The 21,990-nt window shown below is 41.7% G+C and overlaps 1 protein-coding gene across 1 annotated transcript in view; it reads left to right on the forward strand.

The window, feature by feature from the left end:
• The window catches only part of GABRA3 (gamma-aminobutyric acid type A receptor subunit alpha3), a 254,392-nt gene that overhangs the window by 211,408 nt on the left and 20,994 nt on the right, over window positions 1-21,990 (forward strand). The window contains exon 8 of the mRNA XM_057718114.1: window positions 17,315-17,467. Within this exon, the coding sequence (XP_057574097.1) occupies window positions 17,315-17,467 (153 nt within the window). The remainder of the gene's footprint in view (window positions 1-17,314; window positions 17,468-21,990) is intronic.

A 21,990-nucleotide genomic window follows, 5' to 3' on the forward strand; every position in this document is an offset into this window, starting at 1 on the left:
AGAGCCAAGATCTGAACCCAGGCAGGTTGGCTTCCAAGACCATGCTTTTAACCATGATGCCCTGCTTTCTCTTGGTGAGTTAGAAGGTCAAGGTCATTAGGGCTGGACTATGGTAGAAGAGAAAGCAGAGGGAAGCAATGATGGTGGGAGAGCTAAACTTTGATCCTAAAGGTTTCATGAAACTATTTGCTTAACTCTGCGCCAATACAGAGTTGGCAAGGTAATAACCCCAGGAGAGACCAGAACACAGCCAGGAGGTCCAGGAATGAGCCATGGAATTATTTTCTTAAGTGAATCACCCAATTCAGAAACAAGTGTGTCTGACAAACATTGCCAGGTCCTCTCAATGGCTCTTCCTTGGATATTGATAAATGGAACTTAGAGACTTGTTCTGTAGACTTAAGTCCTATTTGGAAACTGACCAGTTGTAGGGGCCTGAGGAGGGAGGCACCCTGAATCCCAACTAACTTTAGGGTATTTGGCAAAATGGAGTATATCTTAGGGGCTCACATATCTTACAATATTTTTTGCCATGAAAGGGTGGGAACTTTCAACACTTGTCTCCATGGAAGATCTGGGAATCCACAATTATAAATGAAGTAGGGTACTTTTGTTCTTTTTTTCATTGCTGGACACTGCTGTTCCCTCTTGTAGTATTACATTATGTCTGTGTTCTGTTCTCCCTCCATTCTAGGACTAGTGGAGGGAACCTAAAAAAAAAACAGCATTTGAAATGGATGTAAAGGACAACAGGATTTAGAGATTTGGAATTTGGTATGGGGAAAGGCTATTCTTGAGAATGGCAATACTGAGGTTCAAAAGGCCAGAGGTTTGTGAGAACATGACCTCTTGGATAAGGTCAGCTGGTCTGTGGGGGTAGGGGGAAGTACCCACCAGGCCAGTTCTGCCTACCCAAGCAGGGGGAGGGAGGAGGACCTTCAGTGCCTGCACGTGTAAAGTGTATTTTTACTGTCCTACTGTGACCCTTGCATTTTTGAGCAGAAGCCACCTCCTGCTCTGGGGTGCTTTTGTTGCTGCAACTAACCTCCCATCTGAAATTAGACCCTTCACTTCCTTCCACCACAGCCTGATGAAGGCTCTGTGCATCCCAGCATGGCAAGGTGGGCCGCTAGAGACCAAGGGTATCCCAGGGGCCCTGGAGGTCCACTCCACAGAAGGGAGAGAATTCCTGGGGCTATAGCATCTGTTTACTCTCCTGACTTCCAAATCCCTCCTTGGCACTACTCACCTGGTGTCAACTTTTGAGACCCATCATTAGCCATCCAAGCAGCACCATTTCATTTCGTTAAACCACTGTTTGTTTAGTCTTTATCACACAGGTAATACACGTTCATGATAGAAAAATTAGAGATATCAGAGGAGCAAAAAATGTAAATTAAAATATTCTTTAATTCCACCATCTAGCAAAAAACTTTTTAGAAGAATTTAGTGCATTACCTGATTATTATACATTTTGGTGTAACCTTTAAAAAGGTTCTCTTTGCATTTTTAATATAAACATGTTTTTATATAAAAGGGACCATAATATTGATACTGTTTTATAAACTTTTTTAATGTAATTTTATATTGTAAGCATGTTTTCTTGTCACTATCTGTACAGGATCCAAATGAAATGTACACTCAAGCTAGCAATATATTTTTATTCGGATATAATTGACATATTAGTTTCAAGTGTATGACATTATGATTCAATATTTGTATATATTGTGAAATGATCACCGGAGGAAGTCTAGTTAACATCTATTACCATACATAGTTATAGAATTTTTTTCGTGATAAGAACTTTTAAGATCTACTCTCAACAACTTTCACATATGCAGTATAGTATTACTAACTATAGTCACCATGCTGTACATAACATTGCAAGGACTTATTTATTTTATAACTGGAAGTTTGTACCTTCTTACTCCCTTCACCCATTTCACCTAACACCTACCCTTAGCTTCTGGCAAGCATTAATATATTCTTTGCATCTGTGAGCTTGGTTTTTTGTTTGTTTTTGTTTTGTTTTTTGGATTCCACATATAAGTGAGAGACAATATTTGTCTTTCTCTCTCTGACATATTTCACTTAGCATAATGTCCCCAAGGTCCATCCATGTTGTTATAAATGGCAGAAATGTCCTTATTTTTATGGCTAATATTCCATTGTATCTATATATATATATGTGTGTGTGTATATATATATATATGTATATATATATATATATATATATTACATCTTCTTTATCCATTCATCCACGGATGGACACTTTGGTTGTTTCCATGTCTTGGCTATTATAAATAATGCTGCAGTGAAGATGAGGGTGTATATATCTTTTTTAAGTTAGTGTTCTCATTTTCTTCAGATAAATACCCAAAAGTGGAATTGCTGGATCGTATGGTAGTTCTATTTTTAATTTTTTTTAATATTTTATTTATTTATTTTATTTATTTGGCTGTGCAGGGTCTTAGTTGCAGCATGCAGGATCTTTAGTTGTGGCATATGGGATCTTTTAGTTGTGGCATGTGAACTCTTAGTTGTGGCATGCATGTGGAATCTAGTGCCCTGACCAGGGATCAAACCTGGGCCCCCTGCATTAGAAGCGTGGAGTCTTAGCCACTGTCCCGCCAGGGAAGTCCCCCTTTTTTAATATTTTGAGGAAACTCCATACTGTTTTCAATAGTGGTTGCACCAATTTACAGTCACACCAAGAGTACATGAGGGTTTCCATTTCTACACATCCTCACCAACATTTGTTTTTTTGTTGTTACTTATAAGTAGTTAGTAATAATATTTTAACAATTAAAATGGACATAATTATTACCTGTCTAAATTTAAAAAGAAAATTAAAAGGCCATCCTCTGAGGCCACAGCCAGCATTCTTGACAATGATAAGTGTTGTTATCAGTGGGAAGTGTAGCATTTCATTGTGAAACTCAATAATATCTTCATCTTAATGGCCTCATATGTGTGGCTCATAATCCATTTAGCCAATAACCTATGATTATTTTCTGTTTTATTGCTGTAAACAACACTGCAAAGGACTTTTTCCATATAGTAGTTTGTTCCTATGTAATTATCTGCCTAGGATAAAAACAAAATATTGAGATTTCTATTTCAGAAAGTAGACACATTTAAAAAAATTTGATGCATATTGACAAACTGCCATCTAAAAGGTTAAACAATTCACTCTCTCTTGATCAGTGTATGAGCATGCCAGTTTCCCTTCAATCTTGGCAATGCAGATGTTATGGATTGAATTATGTCTCCTCAAAAGGTATGTTGAAGTGCTGACTCCCAGTATCTCAGAAAGTGACCTTATTTGAAAATAGTGTTATTACAGATATTAGATTATAATCGCACATTAATTTTGAAAACATGATACAGTGTACACCAGTAAAGAGGTGATTTAATACATTCAAATTAATTTGCACAATTCAATACTATGCAGGTGTAAGAAGGAATGAGGAAGTTGAATGGGAATATCTGCAGGATATACTGTTGAGCAAAAAAAGCAAATACAAAACCACCAAAGACTATAAGGATATTTATTAGTATAGGAATAGTATTTCTAGAATATACACAAGAAGCTGTTAATTGTAGTTAATTAAGGAGAAATGAAATGGTTTGAAGGAGAGAGACTTTTTGCTGTATATTATTTGATACCTTTTGGTTTAGACATCATATAAATATTATTACCTCACATAAATGTATATTGTTTTCATATGACCATAAATTATGGGCATTCATTTCTGAATTGTGGTATGTTCCTCTATGTGAGGTCCAACATATTAATGGGAAGCTGAGCCAGACAAAACCCACAATCCACAGATGTTCTGTTTTGTATGAGTGGCTCTCTCTCTGAAAGCTGTCAGTCCTCAGCATGAAGTAATTATAAGCTGAGGGCTCCTGCTTTTAGCTCCAGATTCAAACATGCATTAAATAAATGAATGAAATTTCTCCAAATCGGTGGCTAGTTCTTCACACTGTTACCTACTTCAGCACTGATTCCATTTTCCCTTATTTGCAATGTTTACATTAATTTTCTAAGAGGAGCATTTGAATGCATGATCTTACTTTTGCATCTTTACTAGAAGTTTGACCATTTGTTAGAAAAATTCTTTTATTACTGTCATTGTGTGTGTTATTTGTTTAGACATGTAACATAGGTAAGTGAAGACAAGTCAGAAAATAAGCAGTGTGGCGGGTGTGTTTTGATCCACCTGTAGACGCCATTCTCTGGGCGTGGGATGTCAGAACCCTGTGGAATACTTACCCAGAGGGGCAGCTGACCCCTGAGATCACCATTTTGGTGCGACTGACACCAAGGGGCGTGGCCATTTTGTGGATGAGGGGTGCTCAACCCTGCCACTGCTTAGCCAGAGGGGCAGTTGACTCCTGAAGTCGACATTTTGGTGCAGTGAGGCAACAGACACCAAGGGGCGTGGCCCTATTGTGTGGCTTGCTGCCACTTGAAGAGGGCCCTGCTGGAGTTCCACTGTTGGCTTGAGCTCCACTGTTGGGTGAGACCTCGGCATCTACTCCGTTTGCCAGAGCTGTGGGCTTCTCTCAGAGGCTGGGTTCCCTTGCAGTTGAATTTAGACTGCCTACTGCACTTTTCGTCAGGCAATGTTGCTGGCAGGGGACCTAGTACCACCTCCAAGATTTGCATAATGTTGGCTGTAAGTATTGCTATGTTCCTTAGTGCTAGCTGACCCCAAATTATCTGGCCCTGCCAATTCCCAGAGTGTTCCCCATGAGGCAAGGCAGAAGTGCGCCACCAGGGAAATGCCCAGGAAAGCTAGATATCTGCCTTGGATTCTCATTTCCCCACTGGAGAAGCCACAGATTCAGAGGTATCCTCTAGGTGATGCACTGAGCTGGCCTGGGGGTGACAAATTGATACCACTTCTGTTATCCTTTTAATGTGGCTTTTCTTGGTTTTTATGTCCCAGATGGGTGCTGCCTCAGCTTTACTTCTTGGATCTGGGATTTTCACAAAAGTATTCTCTTCCATGGGTAGCTGTTGAACCTTATTTTTGTGACAGGGTACTATAGCCCTGGTTGTCCTATTCCACCACCTTGCTGACCTTAAATCACTCTGCTTCTTTGGAAGAGAGATAATAAGATAGAAATTAAAGGAAAGAAGGATAGAAAAGGAGACGTTTAAGAAAATACATTTGGTTATTTAAAACAATGGCTAATTTGATAAGTTTTTGAAAAGTCCACTTGCTTTGTTTTCAGATCTACAAAATATAGCTTATATAAAATATACAATAAATATTATTCATAAATATTAAATATTTTACATGATCAGATATAGGATTAACAGACAGGAAGGAATGCAGGGGTGTGAGACTAACATGGGGGAAGGGGGGCGGAATTCCCAAAGCTAATCAAAGTCCACCTATTGTTAAAAATAAATCTTCAGTGCCTCCTCAGCTGAGAAAAAGAGTGTACAGGACAGTGAAAGAAAGCAGTTGAAATGTACACAGATAGGAGAGAGGGGGAGAAGGAGGAGGGGGGTGGTGGGGAACAAAGAACTAAAAGGATTGAAAAAGAGGCAAAGAGAAAAAAAAAGAACTCCAATGTTATAATGAAGAAATTTTATAATTTTGTATGACAATTCTTTGCTGAATTAAAAATACTGGTATTTTTCATGTTCACATAAACAAGCTAGAATGTAAATACACACAGAATACAGATTGTATATTGAGCTTTGGCTAAGCAGATGGTGCTCCCTAGGCTTAGGTACAAGGGAACGGGTGAGGTAGGAAAGTGGAAAATTGCCTCATTTGGGAGACATGCTGAAACCAAATGGGGTGGGGAGAGAGAGAGAGAGAGAGGTGAAAAATAAGAAGCTCTAACAAGAAAGGTAGTAGAGCAATCAGATTGCATGGATCTTTGGAGACTCTTTGGGGAAATTTGGCTTTTACTCTTTGAGAGATGGAAAACTATTGGAGAGTCTTAAGCAAAAGAGAGATTGAATCTGACTTTTATCTTAATAGACTCATTTTTCTGCTAAGAACGCATTGAAGGGGACAAGTACATAAGCAAGACAAGTTAGGAAGCTATTATAGTACTCTAAGTAAGAGATGATGGTAACTTAGTCCAGAGTGGTAACAGTGGAAGTGGTGAGAAATGGTCAATTTATAAATATATTTTGAAGAACTGTCAAGGTATCTGTGTCTGTGTCTGCATTTGTGCATACACACATAGAAGCACGCACAAGGGAGGGAGAGGGAACAGTCGATGATGTTAAAAATTTTGAAGAATTGTGATCTATGCTTCTGAGAGCTACCATTTACTGAGATAGAAAATCTGTTAGAGGAGATAGTTTGGAAGGGGTAGGAAATGGAGATAGTAAGAGCTAATATTTGGACATGTTAGGTCGAGATACCTATTAGATCCCCAAGTGGTGATGTCTAATGAGTAATGGAATATATACGTGTATAGCATCATAGGGAACCCTAGGTTTGCCATATCAAAGTACCATAAACTAAATAGCTTAAAACAACAGAAATTTATTGTCTACTAGTTCTGGAGGCTAGAAGTCTAAAACCAAGGTGCTGGCTGGGTTTGTTCCTCCTAGAGGTTCTGAAAGAGAATCCATTCTGTGCCTTTTTCTCGTAGCTTCTGATAGTTGCTGGCAGTCCTTAGCATTCCCTGGCTTGTGGCTACATCGCCCTAATCTTGTTACCAAGCCTAAACTCATTCTGCTCGCCACATATCAGGCCAATAAATTGGGAGATGAGTTGCTGGAGCCAAGAATAATGACTTTAATCAGAAAGCTAGCAGACTGGGAAGATGGCAGACTAGCATCTCAAAAAAAACCCATCTTCCCTGAATCTAAATTTGGGGTCCTTTTATACAGAAGAGGGGGAGAAGGAGGGGCCCACTGTGGTGCTGACCAATGACTGTGCAGGACCACTAATGGTCACTCATTGACACTTGCTCTCTTGGGGGAGGGGCCCACTGCCACACTGGCCAGTGGCTAAGCGGGGCTGCTATAGCTCACACCTGCTCTGCTGCTATTACAATTCCCCACTGTCAGTGTCCATTCCACAATCTTGTGGGAAAAGGGGCAACGATCTTTCTAGCTACTTCCTGTTGAACAGGGGAGCCAAGGCGTGATTGTGAAATGGAATTGGTCAGCTTTGGGTCAGGAATATTCCCTAAAATTTTTAGTAAGCAGTATAATTCTCTTTATCTACAACTATTTGAACCTGATGAAATCTTTTCTGCAATTAAATTTTAATCTCAATACTTATCCTTTATGAAGAGCAACCATAAGTCTTCTAAGGGTTCACAAACCCACTGCTCTCTAGGCTTCTCAGCAGCTGGGTTATTTTCTGGTGATGCTGGGACTGCTTTAACCCAAGTATGATGAATCCGCTTTACTCCAGCTAACTTGACAGATGAGTGCCTGGTAAGTAATACTATGTGTGGTCCTGTCCATCTTGCAGTCAGCTGGTGCTCAGGCTGTTGTTCCCTCAAGGTTTTAAGGAGAACTCAGTTTCCAGGCTGCAAAGGATATAAGGCTGCCTCAGTTGGATAGGCAGAACTGCTGGAAGCAAACTCATGAACAGAGGTTAGTATAGTGTCCAGAGTTTTAATATAATTGGCAACTGCTAGATCTTTCAGAGCATTTATAGATTCTTCCACCTGGGCAGACATCTGGAATGGCCTACCATGCAATATTTCAAAGGGGCTTAATTTAAGCCTGCTTCTGGGAGCCACTCTGATCCATAGCACAGCAACTGGCAAGGCCTTATCCCAAGTTACATTAGTCTATTGATGTATTTTAGCAATGCTCCTTTTTAATGTATAATTCACTTTCTCAGTTTTTCCTGTTGATTGTGATCTCCAGGATGAATGTAGCTTCCAATTAATTTGCAGTGCTTTAGACACTTGTTGGGTTATGCTAGAGACAAAAGCAGTCTCATTATCACTTTGAAGGGAGTTATGCAGTCCAAATCGGGAGATAATTTCCTTAAGGAGGACTCTAACCACTTCGGATGCCTTTTCTATCCTGGTGGGATAAGCCTCCACCCATCCTGAAAAAGTGTCCGCAAATACTAGCAGGTATCTGAAATTTCCTGTGGCTTGAGTAAAGTCTATTTGCCAGTCCTCAGTGGGGTAGGTTCCTCTATGCTGAATCCCCATCTGGGGAGATCTGACAGCAGTCTTTGGGTTATTTTTAGCACAAATCATGCAATTTCAAGTGACTTGCTGGATGGCCTTTGTAGGTTAGGCCCCGTTATATATTTTTGAATCCATTGTAAGGTGGCATCTCTCCCGTAATGGGTACTATTATGAATGTGCTGCAGCACAGTGTCCAAGAGTGCCTCAGGAATCAAAACAGTTCCTTGTACACTACATTTCCAGCCAGGTGAGTTGTGATCAAGAGTGAATCCCCACTCTTTGTCCCTCTCCTTGTCCTTTTCTGAATACACTGGCTGGTATTTTGACAAGTTGATCTGCAGGAGAAGTGACCCTGTCATAGCTTGATAATCCTCTTCCTTTGCTGCTTTCTTTGCAGCTTAGTCAGCTAACTTGTTGCCTTTTATTATACGATTTTTGCCCTTTGGGTGGCCTGGGCAGTGCATTACGGCCACTTGTGAGGGCTTATGGACTGCTTCTAATAGTGACAGGATTTAAGAAGCATGTTTTATGCCTTTATTGTTTGAAGTGAGGAGGCCCTTTTCTTTCCAGATTGCCCCATAAGCATGCACCACGGAGAAGGTGTTAGTGAGAGTCTGTGTATGTATTTACTCGCTTGCCTTCAGTGAGCAGTAAGGCTCTTGTCAGAGCAATGTTTCTGCCTTCTGAGCTGAGCTTCCTGGGGGCAGGACTTTTGCTTCAGCAGTCCCTTCAAGGGTTACCACTGCATACCCAGCATGTCACCTATCTTGGTCCATGAAGCTGCTTCCATCAGTGAACAATTCCATATCTGGCTCGGCCAAGAGTTGGTCTTTTAAGTCCGGTCTGCTAGAGTACACGAGCTCGATGACATGCAGGCAGTCGTGCTCTGGGGATTGTGCAGCATCAATCGGGAGCACTGTGGCTGGATTGAGGGCTGAGGTGACTTGAAGTCTTATGTTGGGAATGTCCAGGAGAATGGCTTGGTACTTTCCCATTCTCCCAGAAGTCAGCCAATAGCCCCCTTTCTGTTCCAGCAAAGAAAGGACATGGTGAGGAACTACACAGCAGTGGGTTGTCCCAGGGTAAACTTCTCAGCTTCCTGGAGTTTGTCACAAGTAGCTGCTACAGCTCGAAGGCAAGAAGGCCACCACTTAACAATCTATTCTAGTTGTTTTGAGAAGTAGGCAACAGGTTGAGGGATATTTCTCAGAGTTTGAATTAACATCTCGAGACTTATGCCTTGTCTCTCATGGACATACAATTTGAAAGATTTCTTTAAGTCTGGTAGTCCCAAAGCTGGGGCTGAGACTAACTTTGCTTTTATTGTTTCAAAGGCTGTTTGGCATCCTGTAGTCCAAGTAAGGGGCTCAAAATCACATCCCTTTAAAGCCTCATAGAGGGACTTTCTATGGGCCCATAGTTTGGGATCCACATCCAACAGAACCCTGCCATTCCAGAAACCTTCTCAGTTGTCTACGGGTCTTGGGTGTTCCCCAGCCTGCAAGTATCAGGAAAAGTCCCTGCTGTCCTTGAGAAATGACAAAACTTAGATGTGTGACTTGTTGCTTACATACTTGGGCCTTTTTCTGGGAGACCTTGTATCCACAATTGGCAAAAAAATTCAGTGTTCTCATGGTATTTTGTAGACGCTTATCATATGTAGGGCTTGCTATGCGCAAATTGTCCACATGTTGGAGTAAGAGTCCTTCATCCAATATTAAGTCTCTAAGGTCCCTAGCCAACATTTCCCCAAACAAGGGAGGGGAGTTCTTAAACCCATGAGGCAGGGCTATCCAACAATACTGTTGGACTACCTGTGTTTCTGGGTCCTGCCATTCAAAAGCAAACAGTTGCTGTGATTCTTCTGCAATAGGAATGCAGAAAAAGAAACATCCTTTAAGTCCAAAACTGAGAACCAGCTGTATTCTCCCAGAATAGTTGTGAGCAGAGTATACGGATTAGATACCACAGGGTACACATTTTTGACTATTTCATTAATAGCCCTCAAATCTTGGACAAAGTGATACTCTGCTGAGTTTGGCTTTTTGACTGGGAGAATAGGGCTGTTATATGGGGACCTTCAAGGTTTATTCAGTCCTGTTTTCAATTTTTAAGAATTGGCTGAATTCCCTTATGGGCCTCTTGCCTCAGAGGCTATTGTTTTAGATTAGGTGTCCCAGCATCCCTTTTCAATGGGATTTGTATTGGCCATGTGTTTTGGGCCTTCCCTGTGGTGCAATCAGCCCACATTTCTGGCCTTGCCTTTTTGCAGACCTTGGGGGGAAAGAGGTCTGTTTCCTTTTCTGGGGCCATGAGTGCCATCTGTAGGCTTATCATGTGCTATGGTGGGACCCTGATGTTACGCTCTCCTGACAAAAAAGTCACTTGAGCATTTAATTTACAAAGGAGATCTCAGCCCAGAAGAGCGATTGGACACACTGGAATATATAAGAAACTGTTTCAGGGTGAGGTCCCTTAATTGGCATTCTAGAGGTTGTAAGAAAGAATGATTTTGTACCTCTCCAGAAACTCCTGTGACAGGGATAGACTGAGATGTTTTCTGTGCCACCTTGGTGTTTACCACAGAGTATGTTGCACCCGTATCTATCAGAAAGTCAATCAAATTGGGCCCCACTCTCAAAGTTACCTGGAGCTCCTGTGGGGAAATTGGAATCGAACACTTGAAGTCCACAGGTGCCCACAGGCCTTTCATGCATCATCAGAGTGTTCCTCTCTTTCTAACTTATGAGAGGCTTCCATCTTTCTTTTATCGTTTTCTTTCTTATGCCTTAGCCTAGGGCAATCTTTTTTCCAATGCCCTTCCTCCCTGTAGTAAGTGCATGGGTCCAACCCCCGCCCCCCAGCCGCAGCCAATGGTGGCTTACTTCCCTTCGGGTTATGTGCCTTCTGGGAATCCAGTGCTGCTGCCAGCAAAGTGGTGCTCCGTCTTGCATCTTCTTGCTTCTGTCGTTGTTCCCTGTTATTGAACACTTTAAAAGCAACATCTACTAATTGAGAAAGGTTCATTCCGAATACACCATCTAAGTTCTGTACCTTTTTCCTTACATCTGAGGCGCTCTGCCTGATGAAATTCATATTTGCCATCCTCACATTCTCAGGTGCCTCAGGGTCTGCATCCATGTGGCACCTATAAGCTTGATAAATCCTTTCTTAGGAACTCTGATGGATCCTCATCTGGTTTTTGTTTTATCTCCCAAATCTTGTTTAAGTACTTTTGTCTTGGTACCCCCTTCCAAAGACCCATAAGACACATCTCCTAGTTCTAGAATTGGCATGCCCCCATTATTAAGATCGCAGTTAGGCTCAGCAATAGGGACTGCCAGATTCACTTCTGGAGTTCCATTTGGATCCGCTAAGTGTAGCCGGTGTGCTTCCTCTCTAGCCTTGTCAACAACCTTCCTCCTTTCATCCCCAGTAAGCATTATATTCATAAGAGTGTTACTGTCCGTCCAAGTAGGATGGTGAGTAGCAAAGATAGAGGTGAAAAGTTCAGGCATATGGATGGGGTCTTCTCGGTAGGCAGGGTTATGGTCTTTCCAGTTAAGCAAATCTGAAGTGGAGAATGGACTGTGCATCTGTAGGAACCCAGTTTGTTGGTCATCTGCATTAAGTTCTCCTAGAGGATATCAGCACAAGGGAAATTGCCCTGCTCTGGAAGTGGCTCCCAGTCCAAACTGGGTGCCCTGTTGGGTCTTAGATGGTGACACCAAACCAGGCCCCTGTGCCCCAGGATTGAAAGAAATTTCTAACTGATTTCCATAAGTAGGGGAAACAGGAGGCGGTGAATGTGTTGGTGTCATGGGGGCAATCAGAACAACTGCTGGTGCAGTCTGCTCGGCCAGTGGCAGAGCCAGGTTGCCCAAAGGGGGGTTTAAGTTTTGAAATAATATGTCCTCACTCTCACTTTCTCCCTCTCCCTTTTGTAGAACAGGTTTTCCTTTCAGACTGCTGTACCATAAGGTAGCAGCCATCTGACTTCTTTTCCTCCTCATGCAATAGCATAAATGCTTTTCCATATGGAATCTCATCACTTTTACCTGCTGTTTCACAAAACAATTCTAATTACAAGATTGTATAATAATTAAGTGAGCCATTCAATGGCCATCACTCTCCTGATCCTAATGTATATTGGGACCACACACTGTTACAAGAGAATATCATCTCTTCCTGGGTCATAGTCCCACAGCTATATTTTGCCCATTTATTTAAGATATGCCCCAAAGGGCTTTCCTTAGGGACAGATAGAGTATTTCACAAGTTCAAGAACAACAAAACACAAGAAGCACAAGCAAATTCCAATACCAAAGGCACAGATTCCATCATGAATGAATGCAAAACAAAACCAAACAAACACAAAAGTAAACAAACGGGTTCACAAATCAGGTAGAGTCCAACAACAATTCCCCTCTCCAACAGGAAAAGCCCAAATTGAGAGGGGAGAATGTTCCCAGTTGTACACACCAGAGCAACTTACCCTACTATATGGAGCCCGTCGGCTCCCAAATATCAATTCCTTGCTCCAAATGCGAAGCACTGGGGCAGCCAGCACCACTTCAGGGGATTTTGAAGGGAGGAGCCTCAGGACAAGTGGACTTGGCAGCTGCTAGGGGCTTACCCCAAAATTCCCCAACTGGGGCTGGCTGGTTACAAGCAGCAAAGCTCCTGTGGCTTCACAAAAGAATTGTTACCAAGCCCAAGCTCATTCTGCTTGCCACATGACAGGCCAATAAATTGGGAGATGAATTGTTGGAGCAAGGAATAATGACTTTAATGGGAAAGCTAGCAGACCAAGAAGATAACAGATTAGCATTTCAAAAACCATCTTCCCTCAATCTGAATTCAGGCTCCTTTTATACAGAAGAGGGGGAGGGGAAGGGGCCTACTGCAGTACCTAGCAATGGTTGAGTGGGACTGCTAAGGGTCATTCATTGACAGTTGACTGCTAACAGTCTCTTGCTTAGGGGAGGGGCTCACTGCGGTGCCAACCAATGGCTGAACATGGCTGCCATAGCTCACACCTGCCCTGCTGCTATTACAATCTCTGCCTCTGTCATCACGCATCTCCCTGTGTGTCTCTTTTCTTTTAAAAAGAGAGCATCGCTCATAGTGTGTTAGGTCCCACCCTACTCCAGTATGATCTCATCTTAACTAGTTATATCTGCAACAAGCCTCTTTCTAAAGAATGTCACATTTTGAGGTATTCAGGGTTACAACTTCACTATATCTTTCTAGGAGATGTAATTCAACCCATAACAAGTAGGAAGCCCAGGCAGAAAATATACAATGGGGAGTTATCAATGTTTAAGATTTTATTTAAAGATACAGGCCTGGATAAGAATGCCAACGGAGTGAGACAGAAAAGAGTACTGAGTCATGACAATCTCAAATGTTGACAATTTAAAGGAATCAGCAAAGGAGATTGGACAGGTCATGACATAGGAGGGAAACCAGAAGAGTGTCATGGCCTAAAAGTTTGGTGAAGAGATTCATTCCAGGAAGATGGAGTGCTCAATGTGTAAAATGTTGCTGACAAATGCAGCATAATTTGATAATTATAATTAACTGATAATTAACCTTTAGATTTAAAACATGGGGTAATTAATAGTACATACCTTACAGAGTTGATGGGCGGGTGTAAAGTTAATACTCCAAAACCCTCAAAGTTGTTTGATACATTGTAAGAGCTTGATATGTTCACTCTTATTTTGGAGAGGGGTGATGTAGGCCTGCCCATATTCTGCTATGTGAACTTTTGGTTTTAACCCAGTAAATCCATTCAAACAGCAGAGTGTAGTGGTTAGAAAGCATAAGCTGTGGAGCCAACACATCTGGAGTTGAATTCAGGCTCTACAACCTACTAGCTGGGTAATCTGCAAATTGCTCAGTCTCTCTTTGCCTCAGTTTATTGACCCATAAATGAGTATAACAATAGTAGTGACCTCATAGGGTTGTTGTGAAGATTAAATACTTTAAGAATGTTACATAGCAAATGCTATAGAAGAGATTATTTCTTAATATGATTTACATGAGAACACATATATTTGAATGAACTCATGTCAAAATCGCTGCGAGCAAGCTGTGTTGGTACACTTTTAGCATACATTTTTGTAATAGGGGCAGGGTGGGTGCACCACCATGTGGCCTTTAATGATCCTGCTCCACCAACAGTGTTGCAGTAGTCCCCATAGTGGCAGTTTCCCTGGGTCACTGTCCTCAGGACCGGCCTTGTTTGTGCACTGTCTCCCTTCACCCCAACAGTTGCCGTGCGAGGCCCCTGGAGGAGCAGTATGCTCTGGCAGCATCAGGCGTGCACACACATTGCAGCTTCTCACCTTGGGTGAGTCTGGGGTGTTTCAGGTCTCCAGGAAGGTGCACTGACAGGTATACCGGCAGACCAGTGGAGATGGTGATGCTCTGACTGTGAATTTGGGAGACCCTCCACTGGTGTGAAAGGACAGTTTAAGGTGCTATGGCTGGAACATTGTGACCTTGTAATAGGGGTGGTCACTCATCACATCCTATGCGTGAGGCCCCAGGTGGGGGTGCCTCCTGCAGCGGGGGAGGCCAGGAAGCAGGGGTGTCTGCCCTCCCGAGGTCAGAGAGGACAGGAAATGGCCCCAGAGGCAATAATGCAGCTGTCTGGACTGCCCACTCCTACCAAGCCCTCCCCAAGGTGGGGCAGTACGCACCTGGACAGACGAGCTGGCCATGGCTACAGCACTAGGATCCAGGATTTGACGCCCACCCCAAATGGTCCCTCCACCCCAGTACAGGGGACATTTGGTGCTTGGGCCTGGAGCGGGCCTGGAGCCCAAGATGCCAGCTTCTGCCCACCCACATGCTAGTCATCTCCTACTGGATGGTGCAAACCCCTCAGCTTGGCTGCTGTACACACCCCTGCAGTGCCCTCCTAGGATGTAACAAGGGCAGGGCAGGCGCACAGCTGTTAAGCTCGAGACACTTACTACAGCAGTCAGAGGGCCCACTCAGCCAACAGTCAGCTTGCAGAGGTCCTCAAGTCAGAGAATGTGTTGAGAGGTGGATGGTGGCCTTCTCCTCAGGCCCTTCAAGCCTTCTGGCTCAGGGCGACGGGTGAGCTGGAGGGCCTGGGGACAGGCTGAGGGCTGTGTCTCGCAGAGTTCCAGCACCCTCTCTGCCACTGCCCACTGCCCAGGCTCAGGCCTTGAAGCAGCAGTGAACCTCTCCCCCATCCCCACCTCAGACTGGATGCTAGATGAACACTCCCAGGCAGGGTGACCAGCCTGCACAGGAACCCCCTCCTCTTAGCTAGGGCCAGCAAAATTTGAGCCTTGGAACCGTGAACAAGTAAACTGAGTGGTAATGACATTGCTTTGTTTATGGTATTTGTTAAAAGCCATAAGGAAGCATGGAGACAGAATTAAATACCTCCCCTTCCTTTTTTTTTTTCTTATTGGGGTATAGTTGTTTTACAATGTTGTGTTAGTTTCTACTGTACAGCAAGGTGAAGTGGAGTTCCCTGTGCTGTACAGGAGGTTCTCATTATTTATCTATTTTATACATATTAGTGTACGTATGTCAATCCCAGTCTCCAAATTAATCCCACCTTCCCTTCCCCACCTTTGGCGTCCATACATTTGTTCTCTACATCTGTCTCTCTATTTCTGCCTTGCAAACCAGTTGATCTGTACCATTTTTCTATATTCTGCGTATATGCGTTAATATGCAATATTTGCTTTGAGAAACTTCTGACTTCACTCTGGATGACAGTCTCTAGGTCCACCCACATCTCTACAAATAACTCAATTTCATTCCTTTTTACAGCTGAGTAATATTCCATTGTATATACGTGCCACATCTTCTTTATCCATTCATCTGTTGATGGGCATTTAAGTTGCCTCCATGTCCTGGCTATTGTAAACAGTGCTGCAATGAACATAGGAGTGCATGTGTCTTTTTGAATTATGGTTTTCTCTGGGTATATTCCCAATAGTGGGATTGCTGGGTCATATGGCAATTCTACTTTTAGTTTTTTTGAGAAACCTCCATATTGTTCTCCATAGTGGCGGTATCAATTTACATTTCCACCAGCAGTGCAAGAGGGTTTCCTTTTCTCCACGCCCTCTCCAGCATTTCCCCTTCCTTTTCTTTTTATTTTTAAAATATTTATTTATTTATTTATTTATTTATTTATTTATTTATTTATTTATATATTCGCTGCATCAGGTCTTAGTTGCGGCATGCGATATCTTTTGTTGTGGTGTGTGGGCTTTTCTCTAGTTGTGGCACGTGGGCTCAGTAGTTGAGGCATGCAGGCTTAGTTGCTCTGTGGCATGTGGGATCTTAGTTCCCTGACCAGGGATCGGACCACTGTCCCCCGCATTGCAAGATGGATTCTTAACCACTGGACCACCAGGGAAGTCCCTCCCCTTCCTTTTCTTTTCAGAACAGAGAATAACATTTGTTTTGGTGGAGGTTTACGGGAACATCATGACCTGACCGCAATAGCAAAGGATCTGACACCAAGAAGTTTGCAACAACTAACCACACCACTCCCTCACCTTTCCTATAAAAGCACTTTGCCGAAAGCTTTCAGGGAGTTTGGGGTTTTTAAGGCATGAGCCACCTGTCTTCTTGCATGGCACTGTAATAACCTTTCTCTGCTCCATCTCTGACGTTTCAGTATTATTTGGTCTTACTGTGTGTTGGGCACACGGACTTGCATTCGGTAACAACCTGACCTAGGTGGACAGCTGCAAGAACAAAGGATCCAACACCAGGAAGTTTGTAACAACTAACCATGCCCCTCCCTCACCTGGCCTTTAAAAGAGCTTTGCTGAAAACTTTCGGGGAGTTTGTGGTTTTTTAAGGCATGAGATACCCTTCTTGCATGGTCCTGCAATAAACCTTTCTCTGTTCCAGACTCTGACATTTCAGTATTGTTTGGCCTCACTGTGCACACGGACTTGGGTTTGGTAACATTTTCATGGGAAAAAACCCATTTCTGTACTACATGATTATTAAAGAGATCTGGTTACATGGACCTAAGAGGTGCTGGAATGTCCTGTTTTGAGTATAAGATTAAGGAGCTTTGTGAACTGAATTGGTGCCCACCTTGATCCAACAATGTTTATTTGGCTGCATAATGTTTAATTTTACTCTCCAGGAGAATATGTCGTCATGACAACCCACTTCCATCTCAAGCGAAAAATTGGCTATTTTGTGATCCAGACCTACTTGCCATGTATCATGACTGTCATTCTGTCACAAGTGTCTTTCTGGCTCAACAGAGAGTCTGTCCCTGCCCGCACGGTCTTTGGTGAGTGTTGTTTTATGGAGAATGACGGGGGGGCAGGGTGAGGAAGGTGGAAGAACCATTACTGGAATGGATGGAAGGAACACCTGAGCCCAGCATTAGTAACGAAGTCATTAGATCTTGGTGTTTCCAGCAACTGAATTCTTAAAAGGAAGTGGAAATAAGAAGAGTGTTGGAGTATTAAGGTTTACTGAAATGCTTCTTGTCTCAGTCAGGTTTGCTTCAGGAGCTGGAAAGGGACAGAGCCTTCAGTGAAAAGGAGAGAAAATTAGTGGGCAGAACTGGAGAAAGTGAAAGGTGGCAAACTAAGCTGACAACAGAGAAGTAGATTGGGGCTTTTTTGTGACCCATTTTTTTATGGGACCATCTGACCTTGCTGCTCCTCTAGCCTTTTTGAAAGTATGAATTATCTGATATTCAGTAAGAGCTACATAAAATTTGAAGGGTTTTACAATAGTACCTACAATTAGAGAAATTTTCTTCAGTATAAATTTACTGTTGTCTAGGAAGAGATTTGCATATCATTAGCACTTTTCCCTGGGAGACTTAAAGCACATAAAACATTTTCTTCCTGTTTTTCCCACTTTAATATTTTTTTAGGACATAAACATTAATTAACTCTTTTAATCTACTAAACTCTCTCCATATACTTGGATATGCTGAGTACTCACAACGAACACCTTCCTACCAATATTTCCTACCGATATCTCAAAGCTTTGCTGTGTAGTTAGAGAGTAAATGATGTTGTTTCAGAAAGAAGAAGCGTTTTAGGTCAGGTAGAAAAGGAGACTAGTGGAGAAAGAGAAATAATAACCTGTAAAGTAAGAAAAAAGAAAAAAATTAGAAGGGTGTGATATCATGGAAGTTAAGAGAGGTGAGTGTTTCAAGAAGCAGGGAATAATCCTCTGGGGTGAATTCTGTGTATTAGGTAAAATGCAGATAAAAACTGTTTGTTGGGTATCATGATATGCTTGGTTGCTAGTGATCTGAAAAGAATAGTTCTAGCAAAGTTGGGGGGAGCAGAATCTATATAGGAGTAGATTAAAGATGTCCAATTTTTGGAAATATTTACAAACTAGACACCCTGACAAATCTTCCTCTACAAAATCCTTAAAAAACAGATAAAGTATAGAAAACATTCCTTTTTAATATCTGAGCTCACAATAAATGAAAGCAAATACTCAGTGACCCAAATGGAAGAAGGAACTGAAAACTGGAATGTTAATCACGTGAGTTTATATTGTTGTAGCAGGAAAATGGATGGATCGATGGACTACTAGTCTTGGTAGATAAGAGTTTGAGTTTTAAGTTTACATAAGAAAGACTTTTAGCCTGAGTGAAATTAAGGGTTAGAACTAGGACTGTGGGAGGTTTAATAATGGCCCCCAACAATACTTATGTCCTAATCTCAGGAACTTGTGAATGTTCGCTTATACGGCAAGAAAGGCTTTACAGATTTGAACTAAGTTAAGGATTTTGAGATGGGGAGATTATTTTACATTATCTCAAAGTTGCTTGAGAAGCATGCTAGACTTTTAGAAGTGCTCAAAGGGAGAGAGGAGGGCAGTCACAAAAAACTTTGTAGAAGAAGCTTGAAAGAGAAGCACTGGATGGCAGACCTGGATCTCTTTTAAAATGCCAAACCTCTTTGTCCATCCATGAAGTGCACCAAATGCTTGATTAAGGGTCCTACCAGCTCTGACTAGCTAAGAGGGCTTCACAAGATGGCAGTTTTAATTAAACCTTAGAGACTAGAGTTCTAAACATCTCTACTGAGATATGGCGCATGAACACTTATGTTGCAGTATAGTTCTCTCCATCCATGCTTTAGCACTGCTATGAATGTGCCAGTGTGGACAGTTGCATTTGCTGATAACCATAAATGAGATAACTTGTTTCTTCCGTGAATCGCTTCTTGCTTAGTGTGATTAGAGGGTTACTGAGCCTTAGATCCATTCTCAGAGCTTACCAGGTTATAAGTTCAGATAGTTTGTTATAAGGTGCTAGCTGTATGGCTGATTCCTGAAGGGGCTTGAAATATGTTTTTGCTAATCAGCCTTGATAATGCTCTGCCTAGTGTGTGCAAATGTGCTGTCTGCTGAAACTGTATTGTCTTTTCCAGTCTGGATTTTCATTTATATAGTAAATGTGTAAGTAAGGTACTCAAAGAATCAAGATATGAAAGGAGGTTCCAGGGGCTGCAGCACACATGGCTGATTCTGTGGGTAGAGTCAATAGTTAATAGGCCTTATCTGCTTGCTTTTCTATGTAACATGTCTGACCCCATTAGGACTACCTTCTATGCCATACTTGACCCAGGCTCATGAGGGTCACATTCCCCATCTTCTGGAGGAATCCAACACTCAGAAAGAGGTTCTGACTATTCCTTCTTCCTCAATTTTGGATGATTTTGGGTACACAACTGCATCATCAAAATTCTGGGGGAGACTGTAAGGAATATTCATAGATGGGGAGAAAGAAGGCAAGGAGAAATTAAGGAAATTGCCCAAGGTACAAAGCAAGGCAAAACTGAGGACCTCCTACTTCTAGTGTAGGTATTCAAGACTAGAATACTCTGGCTAACAATTATAAAATCACTATTATAATATTATTGTTAAAATGTGATTATAATTATACTACTATAATTAGTTATAATTATGACAATACTATTGTTAATAACAACAGTAAAAACAAGAGTAATGTTAATTATAGAAGCTTCTGTTTATTTATTTTTCTTTTTTTTAAGAACTTTTGAGATACACTTGACGTACAATAAACTGCATATATTTAAAGTGTACAATTTGATTTTTTTTCTTATTAGTAATGTATATATGGCAATCCCAATCTCCCAATTCATCCCACCCCAAACCCCACCACTTTCCCCACTTGGTGTCCATATGTTTGTTCTCTACATCTGTGTCTCTATTTCTGCCTTGCAAATCGGTTGATTTGTACCATTTTTCTACACTCTGCATATATGTGTTAATATACGATATTTGTTTTTCTCTTTCTGACTCACTTCACTCTGTATGACAGTCTCTAGGTCCACCCATGTCTCTACAAATGTCCCAATTTCATTCCTTTTTACGGCTGAGTAGTATTCCATTGTATATATGTACCACATCTTCTTTATCCATTCATCTGTTGATGGACATTTAGGTTGCTTCCATGTCCTGGCTATTGTAAATAGCGCTGCAATGAACATTGGAGTGCATGTGTCTTTCTGAATTATGGTGTTCTCTGGGTATATGCCCAGCAGTGGGATTGCTGGGTCATATGGCAACTCTATTTTTAGTTTTTCAAGGAAGCTCCATACTGTGCTCCATAGTGGCTATATCAATTTACATTCCCACCAACAGTGCAAGAGCATTCCCTTTTCTCCACACCCTCTCCAGCATTTACTGTTTGTAGATTTTCTGATGATGCCCATTCTGAGCGGTGTGAGGTGATACCTCATTGTAGTGAAGCTGCTATTTATTGAGTGATTACTCTGTGCCAGACATTGTGCTATGGGCTTTATGAACATCATCTATCTCATTGGATTCCCCAACAAATCTCTGAGTCTGGTATCATCACACACATTTCACACATGACAAAACTTAGAGGGGTAAAACACCTTATTCAAGGTCATATTACATGTAAGTGGGATTGCCGTAATTTCAGTCTATTTCAGTTTGACTCTAAAGCTCATATTGTTAACCACAACACCATATAGCTCATATGTATATCTAACATATGAACGGATTAGAAAAAAATTTTAATAGAATTTAAAAGTGAATAAAAGAAAGTCTTAAATTTAGGTTAATAAATGCCACCAAGAAAAAGAATCAATGGATTTAAAAGCAAGCTGTGGTTTGGCAAAAACTCATAAGAAATAGATGTTAGAATAGTTTTGGTCGTTCACGAATTCAGTGGGACCTAGACCATGATGAAGCTAAAGAACAATTGTCCACAATAGTTTTTTGTGTTATTAGGAGAATAGTGTCCACAATAAGGGAAATTAAACTCCTACTAAGGTCAGACCATGTCCTGAGTCTTGCGCTCAGTTCTGGTCTATTCAGAAGAGAACTACCAGAATGGGGAAGGAGGAGAAACAAAAGAAGGAACTGGCCATGTTCTGGAGATGAACAGACTCACAAGGAACCATGGCTATCCTCTCCAACTCTCTGAAGTCCTGTCCTGGAAATTAAGAAGCAGGCTTTTCTTTCTATGTCACCAGAGAGAGCTCTGAGATCAGTCAGTGGCTTAGGAGTTAAAGGAAGGCAGGTTTCAGTTCATAAGGTAAATTTTTCTAATTAGAAAGCTCTCTTACAATGAAACAGGTTACCTACTCTTCAATGGAAATGTTTAAACAGAGGTTAGAGGACAACTTTTAAATGCTATACTGGAGATTCCTATTCCTGTGATAATTGGGATAGGGTGGTCACTAGGGAGAACCATTCTATTTTGACATTCCCTGTTTTTTTTTTTTTTTTTATTTTAAAGGGGCCATTTTGGGTGGGGTTTAGCTCCCCCTTTCAAGTAGG

The sequence above is a fragment of the Hippopotamus amphibius genome, chromosome X (genome assembly GCF_030028045.1).
Source record: "Hippopotamus amphibius kiboko isolate mHipAmp2 chromosome X, mHipAmp2.hap2, whole genome shotgun sequence".
NCBI classification, from domain to species: Eukaryota; Metazoa; Chordata; class Mammalia; order Artiodactyla; family Hippopotamidae; genus Hippopotamus; species Hippopotamus amphibius.